At 39.7% G+C, this 20,063-nt stretch overlaps 1 protein-coding gene across 4 annotated transcripts in view; it reads left to right on the top strand.

The window, feature by feature from the left end:
- fxr1 (FMR1 autosomal homolog 1) overlaps positions 1-20,063 on the top strand; it is a 76,602-nt gene that overhangs the window by 46,586 nt on the left and 9,953 nt on the right. For all 4 annotated transcript variants that reach the window (XM_073041252.1, XM_073041250.1, XM_073041249.1 and 1 more), the window contains exons 9-13: positions 176-254; positions 1,055-1,164; positions 6,136-6,222; positions 8,524-8,719; positions 17,292-17,501. In XM_073041252.1, the coding sequence (XP_072897353.1) occupies positions 176-254; positions 1,055-1,164; positions 6,136-6,222; positions 8,524-8,719; positions 17,292-17,501 (682 nt within the window). The remainder of the gene's footprint in view (positions 1-175; positions 255-1,054; positions 1,165-6,135; positions 6,223-8,523; positions 8,720-17,291; positions 17,502-20,063) is intronic.

Here is a 20,063-nt window from a genome sequence, read left to right as displayed (position 1 = left end):
TCAGTAAGAATGTACTTCCAGTATTATTTTGTTTTGACTATAATGTAATTGGAACTTTGTTAAAATATTGGAAGAGAAATATCATGAGGAAGAGATGCTGGCAAAAGTGATTACTACATGCAATGTTTAATATTCTGTGTAACAAATGAGAAGTTTAATAATCTTTTGTTTCCAGACGGAAGAGGCAGTCCAGAAAGCTAGAAGTTTTCTTGAGTTTGTAGAGGATTCTGTTCAAGTTCCCAGAGAATTAGTAGGTAAGTATTGCATGTAGAAAGTAGTGATAAATGAAATTTGTAATGTCTGGAGACACGAGAGATTACAAATGCTGGTCTTGATGCAGGGCATATACAGTTTCACCCCTGGAAATGCTCATTTCAAATCAGCAGATTGTTGTTTTGAGATCTGTGGAAATAGTTTGTGAAACCAAACAATGATATTTAAGGAAGTAAATCTAATGCACAAATATTTTAACCCAAATGACGTTTGTTTGTTTCAATCTCTGATCAATCTGTGCTTACATTATGCTCATCCATGCAGAAACATTGTATGTCAATCATTATAGATATCTTATTGATAAAATAGACAGATAAATTTGAAAAGGTGGATTGTAGGAACATAGAACTGTATAGCACAGGAACAGGCTCTAGGACCTGCACTATCTTTGCTGATCATAATGCAAATCAAAACTCATCCTATCTACCTGCATATTGCCTGTATCCCTCATTCTCTGGAAGCACAGTACAGGCACGTAACTTTATATATACAAATTGCTTCCTAAACATTGGATCAAATGGCTTTCCTACTCGTAACATGAGGTTTAATGCTGAAAAGCAGTCAAATGTGTTCATTATGCCCATTGTTTCAGAAGTGATTTTTAAATTATTTTACAAAGCATGAATTAAACTGATTTTATTTTTAGAATTGCTTTTCTAGGAATTGGAGAGAATTGTTCAATTTGCCCCCATCAACTGATTTGTAAAACATATGACTTTGAAAATGTTTTTCAAATTGGACTTCTCCCTAACTTTGCCAATCTCCATTTTTTTTATTGCAGGAAAAGTAATTGGCAAAAATGGTAAAGTTATTCAGGAGATAGTAGACAAATCGGGAGTAGTTAGGGTGCGAATTGAAGGTGATAATGACAGCAGGCAACCAAGAGAAGAGGTAATCTATTTAAATGTTGCTTATATGTATTTTGTACAGATTGTTGTAATGCTCTTAATCAGTTCAATTGTACTAATATTTGATTATTTTTGGGAATCCAGCCACACTTAAAATTTTCTCTCAATATTAAGATGCTGCAATTCTGAAATATTTGCAAGTGCTTTTATATTTTATCTCATGAAACTTTAGTAATATGAATTATAGTAAAATCTCTAAGCTATATTCTGCTTTTATAATTCTGTGACATTGTAAGGTAACTAATTGTTTTATTTTTTTTAAGTAAGATGAAAGAAAACTTTGGTAGCACATTATTTGTTGACCTTTTGTATTAGTATTTAAATTTAAGGCCCATTGCCAAAATATACATATGGTCAATAGTACTAAACATTTTTAACTCAGCAAATCAGGCAGCATCAGTGCGAAGAGAATCTGTTCATGTTTCAGGTCAAAGATCTTTCACCTTTCCACAGAAGCTGGCTTACTGACTTGAGTTTTTCCAGCATTTTTTGTTTTGTTATGGATTTCTACCATCTACAGTTTTATTTTGATTTTGAATTGATGTATTACATTCTGGTTCCAAATCATTCCATTGTAGTCCAGGGAATAGATTTTTTTTTGGAGACAGAATGTAGCCGACAGGTGGAACAGATGAATTTCTAGGCACCATCTTTTAACTGAATGATTCCAATCTAAATACAATTTTTCTTTTTTTTTGTTGTTTTTTTTGGAAGCATCATGGTTCTGCTGCTTAGAACTTGAACTTCTTGCTGCCTTATAGTTCAGCTTTTTTAAGAAAATTAAGTGTTGAACAATGTTGAACATTTTTGGTGCTGGAAGAAATTTTGGTCAAGAGACTTATTATTGGTGTTCTTTCATTGGTGACTATGAAACCCTACCAGCAGGTTAGGAAGAATGTTTTGGTGGAAGAAAGTGGCTCACCATCTCCTCAGGGGCAATTAGGAACAATCAAAGGAATGAAGGTCTTGACAGATCCTCCAAAACACGACATCAATGTAATTTTGTTTTATGGAAACTGAAAAATTATGATCCACAAACAAAATTGTATGTATTCTGATTTGTTACCTGGTTAAAATTTGACTTGTGCTTTGCCTTAAACAAATTGACTCAGTAGTCAATACGTATATTTTGAAAGCTATGTGTTAGCAAGCACATGAGCTAAATGAATTGAAATATCAATGCTGATGGTTAATGTTTATTAGTAGCATTGATGGAAAGGAAATTGCTAAATAGGTCTTAAGTAGATCTTCAATCTTGCTTTATTTTTCTTTAATTGGTTAAAACTGCATGTTCCATTGAAAATTTATGGGAATTTTGCTGTATTGATTGCAGAAGTACTATGGTCTTGCAGCAAGTGCAAAAAAATATTTTCCATGTGAAGTTGTTTGAGATGTGATATTAATTTCAACTGCTTGTTGCTCATACCAAAAATTAGGTGGTTGGTAATTGAAGATAAGAGTCCCATTTATGCTTGAAGCTTTCCTCATGGTCATGCAATCATTTATGCTTTTAATATGCAGATAGCCATTTGTGGGCTTCTTGGAAAGCTTGCTAGGAACTTTAAAATGTTATCTTTGGTGGGTCTTTAATAACTACAAATGGTATTGAGTAATCCCAAGATCCTAGACTTGGTGCTGTGTGTAATAATTGAGCAGGAGGTCAGATGTTTTGGTATCTAACCTAAAATGGATCTGCAAAGAGTGCAGCATTACAGATGCTTCTCTGTGGAACTGTCAGCCAAGACTATGGCTTGTTCCACTGAAGAGTGACTTTGGATTGCAATATAGAATATCCTTGACTGTATTCACAGAAGAGCAAGGTTTATTGACTGTCATTTTAGTGTGTGACACATTGACCAGAAAAGATTAAATGATTCCATTGCACTATGTACCCCCATAATTAAGAGTATGGTACTTACATTTTGGTATTATAGTGTTTTGTGATATTTATCTTTTTGCAGTTATTTGTGCATTTTTCTTTCTCGGTAACTTTAAAAAAAACTGAATACTGATCTTATGATGCAGCTGGAATTTTGATGGAGCAAGGAATGTTTGACACTTGAGGTGTTGGGTTGGCAGCACTGCAGAGTTACTGCCCAAGGGGTGGCAGTTAGTTATAATACAATTTAGATAATGATCAGGAAGGGAAGTTGGATATTTGTGTTTGAAGAAATAGGATCAAAGAAGATGTCATATCTCAAGGTAATATGCATACATTAAGTTGAAAAGAGATAGTATCATGGCTGCAGAAAAGGTGGATTCAATGGAGGAATTGTCTAAGGAGTCTCTGTGGGTGGAGGTTAGGAACAGGAAGGGCTCAATAACTTTACTGGGTGTTTTTTTTAATAGGCCACCCAATAGTAACAGGGATATCAAGGAGCAGATAGGGAAACAGATCCTGGAAAGGTGTAATAATAACAGAGTTGTCGTGATGGGACATTTTAATTTCCCAATTATCGATTGGCATCTCCCTAGAGCAAGGGGTTTAGATGGGGTGGAGTTTGTTAGGTGTGTTCAGGAAGGTTTCTTGACACAATATGTAGATAAGCCTACAAGAGGAGAGGCTGTACTTGATCTGGTATTGGGAAATGAACCTGGTCAGGTGTCAGGTCTCTGAATGGCAGAGCATTTGGAGATAATGATCAAAACTCTATCTCCTTTACAATAGCATTGGACAGAGATAGAAACAGACAACTTTGAAAAGCGTTTCATTGGAGTAAGGGGAATTATGAGGCTATCGGGCGGGAAATTGGAAGCTTAAATTGGAAATGGATGTTCTTGGAAAAGTACGGAAGGAATGTGGCAAATGTTCAGGGAATATTTGTGTGGAGTTCTGCACAGGTATGTTCCAATGAGCCAGGAAAGTTATGGTAGGGTACAGGAACCGTGGTGTACAAAGGCTGCAATAAATCTAGTCAAGAAGAAAAGAAAAGCTTACAAAAGGTTCAGAGAGCTAGGTAATGTTAGAGATCTAGAAGATTATAAGGCCAGCCAGAAGGAGCTTAAGAAGGAAATTAGGAGAGCCAGAAGGGGCCATGAGAAGGCCTTTGCAGGCAGAATTAAGGAAAACCCAAGGCATTCTACAAGTATGTGAAGAGCAAGAGGATAAGGCATGAAAGAAAAGGACCTATCAAGTGTGACAGTGGGAAAATGTGTATGGAACTGGAGGAAATAGCAGAGATACTTGATGGATACTTCAGTATTCACTATGAAAAAAGATCTTGGTGATAATAGTGACGACGTGCAGCAGACTGAAAAGCTTGGGCATGTAAATATTAAGAAAGAGGATGTGCTGGAGCTTTTGGAAAGCATCAAGTTGGATAAGTCGCTGGGACTGGATGAGATGTACCCTAGGCTATTGTGAGAGGCGAGGGAAGAGATTACTGAGCCTCTGGCGATGATCTTTGCATCATCAAGGGGGATGGGAGAGATTCCGGAGGATTGGAGGGTTGTGTATGTTGTTCCTTTATTCAAGAAGGGGAGTAGAGATAGCCCAGGAAATTATAGACCAGTGAGTCTTACCTCAGTGGTTGGTAAGTTGATGAAGATCCTGAGAGGCAGGATTTATGAACATTTGGAGAGGTATAATATGATTAGGAATAGTCAGCATGGCTTTGTCAAGGGCAGATCATGCCTTATGAGCCTGATTGAATTTTTTGAGGATGTGACTATAAACACATTGATGAAGGAAGAGCAGTGGATGTAGTGTATATGGATTTCAGCAAGGCATTTGATAAGATACCCCATGCAAGGCTTATTGAGAAAGTAAGGAGGCATGGGATCCAAGGGGACATGGCTTTGTGGATCGAGAACTGGCTTGCCCACAGAAGACAGAGTGGTTATAGACTGGTCATATTCTGCATGGAGGTTGGTCACCAGTGGAGTGGCTCAGGGAGTTCTGGGACCCCTATTTGTGATTTTTATAAATAACCTGGATGATGAAGTTGAGGGATGGGTTAGTAAGTTTGCTGATGTCACAAAGGTTGGAGGTGTTGTGGATAGTGTGGAGGGCGGTCAGAGGTTACAGCAGGACATTGATACAATGCAATACTAGGCTGAGAAGTGGCATTTGGAGTTCAACCCAGATAAGTGTGAAGTGGTTCATTTTGGTAGGTCAAGTATAATGGAAGAATATAGTATTAATGGTAAGACTGTTGGCAGTGTGGAGGATCAGAGGGGTCTCGGAGTCCGAGTGCATAGGACGCTCAAAGCAGCTGCAGAGGTGATGCTGTGGTTAAGAAGGCGTACAGTGTATTGGCCTTCATCAATCGTGGAATTTGGGAGCCGAGAGGTAATGTTGCAGCTATATAGGACCCTGGTCAGACCCCACTTGGAGTACTGTGCTCAGTTCTGGTCGCCTCACTACAGGGAAGATGTGAAAGCCATAGAAAGGGTGCAGAAGAGATTTACAAGGATGTTGCTTGGATTGGGGAGCATGCCTTATGAGGATAGGTTGAGTGAACTCAGCCTTTTCTCCTTGGAGCGATGGAGGATGAGAGGTGACCTGATAGAGGTGTATAAGTTGATGAGAGGCATTGATAGTGTGGATAGTCAGGCTTCTTCCCAGGGCTGAAATGGTTGCCACAAAAGGACACAGGTGCTGGGGAGTAGATAGAGAGGAGATGTCAGGGGTAAGTTTTTTACTCAGAGAGTGGTGAGTGCACGGAATGGGCTGGCGGCAACGGTGGTGGAGGCCAAAACAATGAGGTCTTTTAAGAGACTTTTGGATAGGTACATGGAGCTTAGAAAAATAGAGGGCTATAGACATGTTCAGCACAACTTTGTGGGCCGATGGGCCTGTATTGTGCTGTAGGTTTTCTATGTTTCTATAATTATATTGATTACTACAGGAGTAAGTTCACTTTAAAAAATATTGATACTTAATTAAAAGTAAAGTTTCTACTTTGTTTTGAAGAATATTACTAATGGTGGATTTATTCTTAAATTTCATTAGGGCATGGTTCCATTTACTTTTGTTGGAACAAAGGAGAGCATTGGAAATGTGCAAGTTCTTTTGGAGTATCATATTTCTTACCTCAAGGTATGCATTGTATCTTCTGTTCATAGTGACAGTTTTGAACCTCATTAAGCCATTCCTTATCTGGGGTTAATTGGAGATATGTAGCAGTGGTTTATCATTGAAATACAGGTTTCCCCCCGCAATCCGAAGGTAGAGCGTTCCTATGAAACCGTTTGTAAGCCGAAATGTTGTAAAGCGAAGAAGCAGTTACCATTAATTTATATGGGAAGATTTTTTGAGCGTTCCCAGACCCAAAAAATAACCTACCAGATCATACCAAATAACACATAAAACCTAAAATAACACAAACATACAGTAAAAGCAGGAATGATATGATAAATATACAGCCTATATAAAGTAGAAATATTGTATGTACGGTGTAGTTTCACTCTCAAAATCTGGAAGACAGCGAGCCAAAGTCGGTTTGGAGAAAAAATACACACGTACACACATGCGCACACAACTGCCTGCACAAGGCTTCACGGTCATAGTAGTCTTTCATGGGGTAAACTCGTATAAAGTGGGCGTCTTTTTTTTGTAAAAGCGAAAATCCTCTTTGGTTAGCGAAAACGGGTACTAATGTAGGTCTTTTGAAACAGTGAGCTGTCGTAAAGCGAATGTTCGAAAAACAGGACCCACCTGTATATGAATAATAAACTACTTACTTTTCTCACATCACCCACTGCTAACTCTTTCCCTAACCTGAAATACTGAGTACAGTTTTGATTCCCTTAAGGCAGGGGTGTCAAACTCATTTTAGGTCACGGGCCGGATTGTGCAAAATGCAGCTTCATGCGGGCCGGATCAGTCAGACGCGTGCGAACGTAGCTTTCGTTGCCTCCGTTTTTTCAGCCTGCTCTCATGTGTCTCAGTCTCTGCTATAACTACAAAGTGTTTCACTTTACAAATTCCGTTTCTTATGAAGAAGACTGCCGAATAAACACTAAAAACCCTGAAAACCTGGTACCTGAATAAACTCAGCATTAGCCATATCATACGCCATAGGCGCTTCGATTACTGGGGCCAGCTTTAATAGTAATTAGATATTATCTCGCGGGCCAAAGATAATTCCACCACGGGCCGGATTTGGCCTGCGGGCCTTGAGTTTGACATATATACCTTAAGGATATAGTAACATTGAAGATTGTACAAAGTGGTGAGGAGGTTGTACTACCAATCGAATGGGGGATGACCTTGTCCATACAAATATTAAGGAAGCTTGACAGGGTAGATGTGGGGATACTTATATTAGTTGGAGAGTTTTGAGCACGGAGAAGTAACTACAAGATAAGGGATAAGTCATTTAAAACTAAGGTGGATGGAAATTTCTTCTTACAAAGAATGGTGACTCAGCACTACTCTGCTGCTATTGATTGAGGAATAGAAAGATATGGAGCGATGGCACAGAAGAGGAGTTGAGACCATAATCATGTTAAATGGTGGGGTAGGCTTGAAGGGCCTGATGGCCTTTTCCTACTTCCGCTTGAAAAATATATCAGCACTAAAAATCCCAAAGGCAACATGTTTTGACCATTGCTTTTGTTATGGAACTTGACAGAAAAGCAAGTGAGTACATCAAATGAAAATTGCTGACAAAGATTACAGGTTTCTGTACTTCATAGAAAACAAAAGTACAGAAATGCTTAAAAAGAGTTTCTGAAGATGCAGGAAATCTTGAGCAATACAAACAAAATGCTGAAGGAACTGAAATCAGGCAGCATCTTTGGGAGGGAATAAACAGTCACTGTTTTGAGCCAAAATCGTTCATCAGGTTTGGAAAGGAAGGGGACAGAAGTAAAAATATGACATTGGGCAAGGGGAAGGAGTACAAGCTGGCAGGTGATGGGTGATATTGGGTGAGGGGGAAAGTGGGTAGGTGGAGGAATGAAGTAAGCAAATGAAATGTGATGGGTGGAAGTAGTAAAGGGCTGAAGAAGGAATCCAATAGGAGAGGGCAGTGGCCATGAAGAAGAGGAACCAGAGGGAGGTGATGATCTTAAGTTCTGTTTCATTTGTTTTTGGCACAAAGTGATCTTTGAAACATTTTCGTATATTTGAAATTGAGGTAGTTCTGGTCATTTAAAATTTGCATAGCACAAGGAAAATATTAATTATCATCTGCATGAGAAAATGCCATTTAAAAAATGATCAAAGCTATAACTTGAAATTTTGCTGCAAGCAAATATTTATTTTCCCAGTGGGCATTCTACACCCTGCCACCTCTTCTATTACTGCAAGCTTTTAATTATCACTAGGTATTAATCCAGAATTATTCTTTTTGTTCCTTTGTGGAATAATATTAATTTGTCTTGTATGTTTTAGGAAGTAGAACAGCTGAGACTGGACCGGTTGCTAATCGATGAGCAACTACGTCAGATTGGTATGGGGTATAGGCCAGTGCCAAGTCGGCCAGAGAAAGATAAGGGTTATATCACTGATGAGAGTACTGCTTCACTGCGTGGTAACAGACCCTATCGAGGCCGTGGTCGTCGAGGTCCAAATTACACTTCAGGTTATGGTAATTAACCTTTTTTAAATGTATATTAATGTTAAGTTACGTCATTAAACTGTTCTCTATTCATACAGAATATTTATCAAAATGGAATAAAGTATAAAATCAGTTCATATCCTGAAGAAATTATACTTTTCATAATATTGTCCAGAGTTAAAGTAAGTCAACTATATAATGGCAGACTGATCAGGAGTAGGCCATATACCCCTTTGAACTTGTTCTGCTGTTCAATATAATCAGTCCTACATCCCAGGAATCAGTATGGTAAGCCTTTGCTACACTCCCTCCATAGCAAGCACCACCTTTCTTTGATGAGGAGTCCAAAATCAGTAATATATTTAAGGTATGGTCTCTCCACGTCCTGGAAAATTGCAGCAAGACATATATTTGAAGCCTTTTGCATCTGCAAACAACATATCATTCACTACTAACTACACCAGTGTTTCTGTTTCCAGTGTCTAGGGAGGGATGGAGTTGGGACTTGGGCAGGAAAAAGTGATCACCATTTGAAGATAGGAACTAATGAGGAGAGTTCTTCACATAAGAAACAGTGTTGCTTTCTCCCTTGCCTTGGATTTATATAACTGGGCCACATTCTAGAAGTAGGATTTGACTTTTCAGAACATTGAACATACAAAACTTCTTCACCCGGAGGGTAATTAATCCTTTGAAATTCTGCACAAAGAAGCCAATAGATGCTTAATCACTGAGCATTCAAGACCAATACCAATAAACCCTTAGATTTGAAGGATTGTATCTAAATCAGATTTGATGTAGGGAAATGCCACTAAAGGCAGAACAAGTATGAAGTTGTAGAGAACTTTTTTAAAAAAGAAATGTTTAGTCTCCCTATCAATACCTTTCTTATGAACTAATTGCTTGTATAGCATGATATTAGAATTTCAGATGACAATAAATCCATTAGTTTAATATGGCCAGTAAAGATCAACTTAAAGTCAAATAGTTTGGTTAAATTGTGGAAGAAAATTTGGTGGAGAGTTGGTAGGATGCCATTTTTTTTCTGGTATATGTGGGATTATCTTAAAATTGGATTCAGCATTGTCTTTGAGAAGATTGTAAAATGAGGAATTTCAAAGAGGGTTAACCTTTGGCCATGTGTAAATTACACACAGTGGTATAGGAGATACATTTTGATTCTTGGGGTACTGCAATATTATTGGTGTGAAAGGTAACTTTTGGCTGGATCTCAGTTAATCTGGATTGCAAGCTCTTGGTGAATCTGGTCATTAGATAGTCGAAGTGAGGGAGTGGAAAGTTTAGATGAAAGACTTTACTTTTAAAAAGAAAAGTCAAAGCATTGCAGCAAGTTAGAAAATTCCCAACTTGAGCAGATTCATGGACATGTTTTAGCAGTGGATTAGTGAACAAGATTAAATCAGGGGGAAAAAATAGCATGAAGTTAAAATTTCATGCATTTTAACTGAGTGCATGTTACAATGTGACAAAGAAGAGCAGAAGTAGAAATGGGGTTGATTACATCTTATGACATCATAGCCTTGGATAGGGATAGGAGCAGATGGTATGGGAAAGTTAATTGGGAGAGGGAAAATTATGCTATTAGTCAGAAACTTGGGAGCATAAATTGGGAACAGATGTACTAAGGGAAATTTACAATGGAAATAAGATCATAAGATACAGGAACAGAATTGGAACCATTTGGCTCATCGAGTCTGTTCTGCCACTTCATGGCTGATCCAATTTTCCTTTCAGGCCCAAACTCCTGCCTTCTCCCTGTACCTCTTCATGCCCTGACCAATCAAGACTCTATCAACCTCTGCCTTAAATATACAGCGCCTATGAAAAGTATTCATCCCCGCCCCCCCACCCCAGGAACATGAATTTTATTGTTCTACAACATTTTGTCACAGTGGTTTTAATTTGGCTTTATTGACACTTAGCAACAGAAAACTGTCATGGTAAAAACTGATCTTTACAAAGTGATCTAAATTAATTACGAATATAAAACACAAAATAATTGCATAATTACTCACTCCCTTCAAGTCAGTATTTAGTAGATGCACCTTTGCTGCATTTGCAGCCTGGAGCCTGTGTGGATGGGTCTCTGTCAGTTTGGCACATCTGAACTCTGCAATTTTTCCCCTTTCTTCTTTACAAGCTCTCTCAAGCTCTGTCAGATTGCATTGGGATCATGAGTGACCAGCCCTCTTCAAGTCCAACCACAGATTCTCAAATGGACTGAGGTCTGCACTCTGACTTGGCCACTCGAGGATATTAACTACTTTATTTTTAAGCCATTCCTGTGTAGCTTTGGTTTGGTCATTGTCTTGTTGGAAAATAAATCTTCTCCCACATCGTAGTTCTCTTGCAGACTGCATCAAGTTTTCACAAGCCTTCACAAGCCTTTGAGGGCCTGCTGCATTGAAGCATCCCCACAGCATAATGTAGCCACCACCATGCTTCACAGTATGTTTTTGATGTGTGGTGCTTGATTTACGCTCAACATAGCATTTAGTGTGATGGCCAAAAAGTTAAATTTTGGTTTCATCAGACTATAGAACTTTCTTCCAGCTGACTTCAAAGTCTCCCACGTGATTTTTGGCAAACTCTAGCCGAGATTTCCTGTGAGTTTTTCTACAGTGGCTTTCTCTTTGCCAGTCTCCCATAAAGCTACGACTGGTGAAGCACCTGGGCGACAGTTGTTGTGTTTGCAGTCTCTCCCATCTCATCCACTGAAGCTTGTAACTCCTCCAGAGTTGTCAAAGGTCTCCTGGTGGCCTCGTCACTAGTCCCCTTCTTGCACGGTCACTTCATTTTTGAGGACAGCCTGCACTAGGTAGATTTACAGCTGTGCCATGTTTTTTCCATTTCTCGATGATTGTCTTTAACTGTACTCCAAAGGCTATTCAGTGACTTGGAAATTTTCTTGTATCTATCTCCTGAGATGTGCTTTTCAATAACCTTTTGACTTGCTTGGAGTGTTCCTTTGTTGTCTTGGTGTAGTTTCTGCCGGATACTGACTCAACAGTGGTTGGACCTTCCAGATACAGGTGTATTTTTACTAAATCAATTGAAGCACCTTGATTGCACATGGTGATCTCTATTTAACTAATTTTGTGACATGTAAAACTAATTGGCTGCACTAGTAATGATTTGGTGTGTCATATTAAAGGGGGTGAATAATTATGCAATCAGTTATTTGGTGGTTTATATTTGTAATTAATTTTGATCACTTTGTAGAGATCTGTTTTCACTTTGACACAAGAGTCTTTTTCTGTTGATCAGTGTCGAAAAAGCGAAATTAAATCCTCTGATTCACTGTAGTGAAGCAATACAACATGAAAACTTCCAAGCAGAGTGAATACTTTTTATAGGTACTGTACATGAAGACTTGGCCTCCACAGTTGCCTGTGGCAAAGCTTTCCACAGATTTGTCACCCTCTGGCTAAAGGAATTCCTTCTCATTTCAGTTCTAAAAGGACACCCCTCTATTCTGAGGCTGTCCCCTCTGGTCTTAGACTCTCCCACAATAGGAAACATCCTCTCCACATCCACTCTATCAAGGCCTTTCGCCATTCAATAGGTTTCAAGGAGGTCACCCCTCATTCTTCTGATTTCTATTTAATACAAGCCCAGAGCCATCAAACGCTCTTCTTATGACAGGCCATTCAATTCTGGAATCATTTTCGTGAACATCCTTTGAACCCTCTTCAGTTTCAGCACATCCTTTTTAAGATAAGGTTCCCAAACCTGCTCACAAGGCCTCACCAGTACCTTTATAAAGTTTAAAAATTACATCCTTTCTATTATATTCTAGTCCTTTTGAAATGAATGCTAACATTGCATTTGCCTTCCTCATCAGACTCAACCTGCAAATTAACCTTTAGGGAATCCTGCACAAGGACTTGCAAGTCCCTTTGCAACTCAGCTTTTTGTGTTTTCTCTCCATTTAGAAAATAGTCACCCTTTTCATTCTATCAAAGTACATGACCAATACACTTCTCATGCTATTCCATCTGCTATTTCTTAGACCGATTAAGAGAATGGGCAAAGTCCTTCTGTAGCTTCTTTGTTTCCTCAAAACTATCTGCCTCTCCAGGTATCTTCATATCGTCTGCAAACTTTGCAACAAAGCCATCAATTCAAATCATTGGCATATAATTTTAAAAGAATCTGTACCAACACAGACCACTGTGGACCATCACTAGTCAACGGCAGCCAGTCAGAAAAGGCTCGCTTTATTCCCACTCTTTGCCTCCTGCCAGTCAGCCACTGCTTTATCCATGCTAGAAGTTTTTCTTTAATGCCAAGGGCTCGTAGCTTGTTAAGCAGCCTCATGTGTGACACCTTGTCAAAGGTCTTCTGAAAATCCCAAGGACACAACATCAAGCAATTCTCCTTTGTTTATCCTGCTTGTTAACTCTTCAAAGAATGCCAACAGATTTGTCAGGCAAGATTTTCTCTTGAGGAAACCATGCTGACTACGGCCTGTTTTTATCATGTGTTTCCAAGTATCCTGAGATCTCATCCTTAATAATCAACCAGCATCTTCCCAACCAAAGAGGTCAGACTAACTAGCCTAGAATTTCCTTTGTGCTGCCCCTCTCCCTTCTTGAAGAGTGGAGTGACATTTACAGTTTTTTAGTCTTCTGAAACCATTTCAAAGGTACAGTTAATGTCAGAAATGTGTAAACAATATACATCCTGAAAATCTTTTTCTTTGCAAACATCCACGAAAACAGAAGTGCCCCAAAGAATGAATGACAGTTAAATGTTAGAACCCCAAAGTCCCCCACAAGCACTCAAGCGTGCAGCAAAGTATCAATAAAGACACAGACTTGCAGTACCCCAAAGACTACTCGTTCACCCGATAATTGGACATACCACAGGCTCACTCTCTCCCTAAAAAGGGGAAAAAGAGGTGACCCATTTCACAGCGAGAGGGGAGACATAACAAGTAATTTGCTGATTTATGATGTTAGAAATCTGTTGCGTTGCTTTTTCCGAACTCTGTGCCCAAAGATCTCGGGGCTCTGGCACATAGCCAGCCCCCAGCTTGCTGCTTTCAATCTTCTGTCTTCCACGACACACCAGTGTCCTGCAGTGGCACCAATCTCAAATCCCCCCACCTGACCTCCAGAGCCACAAAATCCTGATTCCGAAGTTGCAAGCAATAGAGTCGCCGTTCTCCTAAGCTGCTGCTCCTCAAGAATCAGTGATTCTTGAAAGATCATTACTAATGCCTCCATAATCTTTTCAGCCAATGCTTTCAGAACTTTGGGGTGTACAGCACCTGGTCCAGGTGTCTTGCCTATCTTCAGACCCTTCAGTTTCCCAAGAACCTTCTCTCTGGTTATGATAACTTCACACTTCATGTCTCCTGACACCTGGAACTTCCACCATACTGCTAGTATCTTCCACAATGAAGACATGATGCAAAATACTTATTCAGTTTGTCCACTATATTGTTGTCCCCCATTACTAGCTCTGCGGCATCAGAGTGTCCAGTTGCCACTCTCACCTCTCTTTTAGTCTTTCTGTATCTGAAGAAACTTTTGGTATCCTCTTTAATATTAGTGGCTGGCTTATTTTCATATTCCATCTTTACCTTAATGACTTTTTAGTAGCTTTCTGTTGGTTTTTAAAAACTTTGCAATCCTTAACTTCCCACTAATCTTTTCTCTATTATATGCCCTCTCTTTGGCTTTTATGTTGGCTTTGACTTCTCTGGTTAGCCATGATTGTCATCTCTTAGAATAGTTCTTCCTTTTTGCAGTGTGTGTGTGTATATACTGTGCCTTCTGAATTGCTTTCAAAAATACCAGCCATTGCTGCTCTGTCATCATTGCTGCTTGTGTTCTTTTCCGATCAGTTCTGGCCAACTCCTCTTTTGTGCCTCTGTAATTTCCTTTACTCCATCTGACTTTAGCTGGTCTTTCTCAAATTTCAGGCTGAGTTCAATCATATTATCACTTGCCCTGAAGGGTTCTTTTCTGGTTCATTGCACAAGACACGATCTGGAATCGCTAATCCTCTCATGGGCTCAACTACGTTACTCTAAAAAGCCATCTCGTAGGCACTCTGGAAACTCGCCCTCCTGTGATTGAGCATCAACCTGATGTTTTTCCCAATTTGCCTGTGTATTGAAGTCCCCCATGACTATTGTAACATTGCCCTTTTGGCATGTGTTTTCTATCTCCCATTGTAATTTGTAGGCAATATCCTTAGTACTGTTTGGGGGTCTGTATACAACTCTCATGAAGGTCTTTTTACCTTTGCAGTTCCTTGGCTCTATCCATGACAATGCAACACCTTCTGACCTTGTGTCACCTTTTTCTAATGATGTAATTTCACTTTTTGCCAACAGAGCGATGGCTCCCCCTCTGCGTTCCTGCCTATCCTTTCAATACAATGTGTATCCTTGGACATTAAGCTTTCAGCCATGATTTTGTGATGCCTACATCATACCTGCAAATCTAACTGTGTTGCAGGTTAATCTACCATATTCTGTGCACGTTCAGTTCCAACACCTTCAGTCCTTTATTCACCCTTTTCGATTTTGTTGCAACATGCTCAGCCTTTTAATTCCTAACTTTGAGGTCTTCCCAACATCTACCTCCACAATCTCTCCACTAACTGTTCTGGCACTCTGGTTCCCATCCCTCTGCAACCTAGTTTAAGCTCCTCAATGCAGCATTAACAAACCTTCCAACTAGGATATTACTCCCCCTTGGTTCAGATGCAAACTGTCCCTTCTGCAGGTCCCACCTTTCCTGGAAGAGATCCCAATGATCTAAAAATCGTCTCACCATCCTTAACCACATGTTAAACTGTATCATCTTCCTACTTCTAGCCTCGCTAGCACGTGGCATGGGTAGGAATCCTGTGATCTCAACCTTGGAGGTCCTACTCTTTAACTCCCTGACCTCCCTATGTAGAACCTCGTCACTTGTCCTACCTGTGTCATTGGTACCTACGTGGACTATGACTTCTGCCTGTTCACCCTCCCACTTAAGAATGCTGAGGACTCAATCCGAGATATTCCGGATTCTGGAACCCAGGAGGCAACATGCTATCTGGGTATCTCGTTCTTGCCCACAGAACCTCCTGTCTGTTCCCCTAACTAATGAATTCCTTAGCACTACAGCATGCCTCTTCTTCCCCCCCACCCCCCCCCATCCTGTTTGAGTCACAGGCAGACTCAGTGCCAGAGACTACTGAGGGTTCCCTCTATTAGGTCAACCCCCCCCACCTCCCACCTGTATCCAAAGTGATGTGTCTGTTGAGGAGAAGGTTGTTTAGGAAGCACATGTAAGAGGTTCAGAAAGGGCTCCTGGAATTATAAGGAAGCCAAAAAAGGACTTAAGAAGGAACTCAGGAGAACTAGAACACAAAAAGGCTTTGGTGCCTAGGTTTAAGGAAAACTCTTAAGATGTTCTATATGTATATTAAGAATGGGAGGATGACTAGAATGAGGGTATGACTAATCGGGGATGAAAGAGCAATCATGCCTGGAGGAAGGGGGAATACTTTGCTTCAATATTTATCTGTGAGAGAAAGCTTGATGAATGTGATGTTACCAAAGAACAGGCTGATATGGAAACAGTAGGATAGATAAGTTCCCAGGGCTGGATTCCCCTGGAAGTGAGAAAAGGGAGGTGTTATATTGACCTTAGATTAGGTTGACCTTGGATTGGCTGTGGGGCCTATACTGTGCTGTATTGTTCTATTTTCTTAACAGAGCTGTGGTTGCATGGTGTTCACGTAAAATGGAAAGTGGAAAAAATCATTTGAAGGAAATTAGCGGAGATGAGAAAGAACAGGAAACATTGGTTAAATAATTTATAGGCACTCTATTATCAGCAGCACCTGGAACTGATCCCTTCACCCTCACCTCAGTGAGTTTTGTGCCAGCCATGACGCAGAGTTCTTCTTCCATCACTGTCTAAGAGCCCACTTCAGTGGCCGCACTGATAATCCCTTCTCCCTTCTCCAACCCTCCTCCTCCTCCTCTTGGACATCTTTGGAGACAAATTGTCTATCTGACATCTTTTAGAAATCTTCAGATTCCCATGGCTCTTGGCTATACCTCTTCCCACTTATCTCCTTTAAAAATGCTTTTTCCTTTGTCTCCACTGCATCTGTTCCCAGGATGAAACTTTTTTTCCCCAGAACATCAGAAATATCCTTCCCCCAAATAACAGGGTTTCCCTTCCTCCACCATTGATGCTGCTCTCACCCGCATCTCCTCCAATTTCCAGACATCCGCAAGATAATAAATTTTAACTTCCCAGTGCTTTGGAAATGTATAGAGATTTGCTGAAATGTGTCTTGGCTGCTCTGCAAAAAGGCTTGAGAAACTGAGAAAAATGAAAGCTAACTGTTCCTTAAGATCATACAACTTGTCGTACTTATGTTTGGATTCCACTGTTCAACCTGGTGATAAATAATTCGAGAACATTTTAATGTATAGAAATTTTCATCCTGGCCTGTGATTTTTAGATTTCAAAGTAATGAACTTTGCCTTATTGGACAAGGGGGCATTTGCATTTGGACCTGGGTGTTGGTCACATCAACCATTTATTTTTTCATTGCTCAGGTACGAACTCTGAATTGTCAAATGCTTCGGAGACTGAATCTGAAAGAAGAGATGAATTAAGTGACTGGTCACAGGCTGCTGATGACGATCGTGATTCAAGACCACATCGTGATAGTCGAAGGCGGCCTACAACAGGGAGAGGTCGAGGTGGTGGACAGTCCAGCAGAGGTCGTGGAGGAGCACGAGGTAGCAACTCATCAGTTAGTTCAGGTAAGGTTTTTGAATGGGTCTTCAATTAAGTAGAGTCAGAGAATAATGTTTTGGATTCTTCAGTTTTATTTCAGCTGTGGCTGTGTTTTGAAAGCACACAAAGTCTACTTTTCGTTATAGAGCATAATTTGGTCAGTTTTGAATGAGAGCAGTAGTAGGGTTTTGCTTATTTACACTGAGACCCTGCTTAACGCAAAGGATGCGTTCCTCAAGAGGGTGAGCACTACATCGAGTCATTATAACATTATGTAAATAGAGATGTATGCCAGATATTTTTTTTAGAAAACAAATCAAGCCTGAGATATGATATATCATTTAATTGTATACATAGTAATTTGTGGAATAACAAATACACAAATAGGCCTAATCTGTACATCAGTGGAGTGGCCACAGTTCGCAGCAGCAGAGGGAAGCGGGTGGTGGTTACATCTTAGAGGAGAGACCAGTCTGTGGGTCCTCCTCAAACTTTGGCTTCTTCTTCGAGTAGGTGCTGAGATTTGACTTCATTTTCTGAAGTGTCCTTTCATAAAGCAGTTCTTGGTAGCAGGAAATTGCATTGAGAACACCTCTCTTCACCTTATTGCTTCACTCCCAGTCAGGATCATTATCGATGAACTGGTCCATGATTTGTGTGATTGTGGTGACACTACTGCTGAGGAATTTTGTGGTGAAGTTTCTTGCTGGTGTTTCCTCTTCTCGATCTGTGTCCTCAGATTCACCCATGATGTAATGCGCCTCCAATTCTCGAGCTCTTCATTATTAAGGCTCTCACCATGAGAATGCAGTAATTCTGCAACATCACTGTCATTAATATCCTCACTCCGTATCATTTGCAGTTTCACATCCATGCTATGCTTTTCCTGGACATCTTAGATGTACTACCCTCACTGGAAGTTGCAAGCTGTTTCCCAGACACTTTATATAAAAAAAAAAAGAAAGAAAGAATAAATTGGTCAGGGAGCAAGGACATTGCCTCCCCCATGTGTGTAAGAGCATGAACTAATATGTGAGTGGCTCAGACATATGTAAAGTGTTCCCATTGGCTGATTGAATGTTTATTGTAATGGTGACTGCTGTTGAGAAGTTTTAAGTGTTTAGAATGAATTTTTGTAATTCTTAAATATTTCAGTAAAGAATTGAATAACTGCATTGTAAGAAATCAGCACTATTCAGAGTAGTGTTATACGGGGTTTGAGTGTATTTGCATATATATACAGCATAGCATAACAGCCTGGAAATTCAGTTTTGCAGTTTAAGAGTTGGTGTAGTAGTTCTATTAAACTTCTGGTTGGCAGTAAAATGACCAAAATTCTTAGATTTGGAAAATCCAGGAGTCTACCTACTGTTGATATTTGTATGTTTCTTTTATCATGGGGATACAACTATGGCTTGCATAGTGATCAAAGGGTGATTATTACACAGTTTAATGTAAAATGCCAATCATTTGCGTAAAATTTGGCAGCACGGTAAATCTAGACAGTTATGGCGTGAAAGATATTTCGGGTAAATCTGTGCAGCTTGAATCAAGCATTTTTACACATTTTTGTCCATATGTTATCCTTAAGACTACTTGTTTGCATTATAAAACATTAAGTTTTATAGTATGAACTGGACTATTTGCCTCGTTGGTTTTTGTAAAGGTTGTCCAGTGCTTTCAATTCCCTCTATAACCCTGCAGTGTTACCCATGACGTAGCTATTGGATATTCTTCTGATAGTTGGAATTGTCTCTGCTTCTACCACTCATTTAATGTCTAGGTTCCATTAATAAACTCTTCCATCTCATCACATACTTGGTAACTACATCTGATGATTACTTAGCCATATACCAATTATAATGCTTTTTTCTGTTTTGGAGCCCCATCTTGCTGCCTTCAAATTTTCCTTCAACCTTCTCTGCTGAAGGAAAAACAAATGTGGTTTTTTTTTTCTAGTTTCTCCTCATGGTCTCCCATCTCTCATATAATTCCAGTAAATGACTGCTGCTTTCTCTTGAAGGTCTTATTATCCTTGCCAAATGTTGCACCCATATTTGGACACGGTATCCAGTATTCAATAAAGCTGTTCCTGAATCGCTGAGTGTGTGCCTTCAGGCTTCTGTACCTCCGACCTGATGGTAACAGTGAGAAAAGGGCATGGGCTGGAGGTCCTTAATAATGGACGCTGCCTTTCTGAAGCAGCATTCCTTGAAGATGTCCTGGGTACTTTTTGTAGGCTAGTACACAAGACAAACCTTACTAAATTTACAACCCTCTACAGCTTCATTTGGTCCTGTGCAGTAGCAACCCCCCACCCACCCTCCATACCAGCCTGTCAGAAAGCTCTCCATGGTACATCTGTAGAAGCTTTTGAGTGTTTTTGTTGACATACCAAATCTCTTCAAATTCCTAATTAAGTATAATTGCTGTCTTGCCTCCTTCATAACTACATCGATATGTTGGGACTTGTGGTAGAGGAATTAAATGTCCCTGCTATTAATGTTTGAAATTACCGAAGGTTTAGAATTCTTGTCTATTATATAAAAGAGATCTTCTACCCGGATTTGGGAAAAGAAATCCTCCAC

Source organism: Hemitrygon akajei, chromosome 3 (genome assembly GCF_048418815.1).
Source record: "Hemitrygon akajei chromosome 3, sHemAka1.3, whole genome shotgun sequence".
NCBI lineage: Eukaryota > Metazoa > Chordata > Chondrichthyes > Myliobatiformes > Dasyatidae > Hemitrygon > Hemitrygon akajei.
The sequence above is the reverse complement of the archived record's forward strand: the minus strand, read 5'-3'. Positions and strand labels throughout refer to the sequence as shown.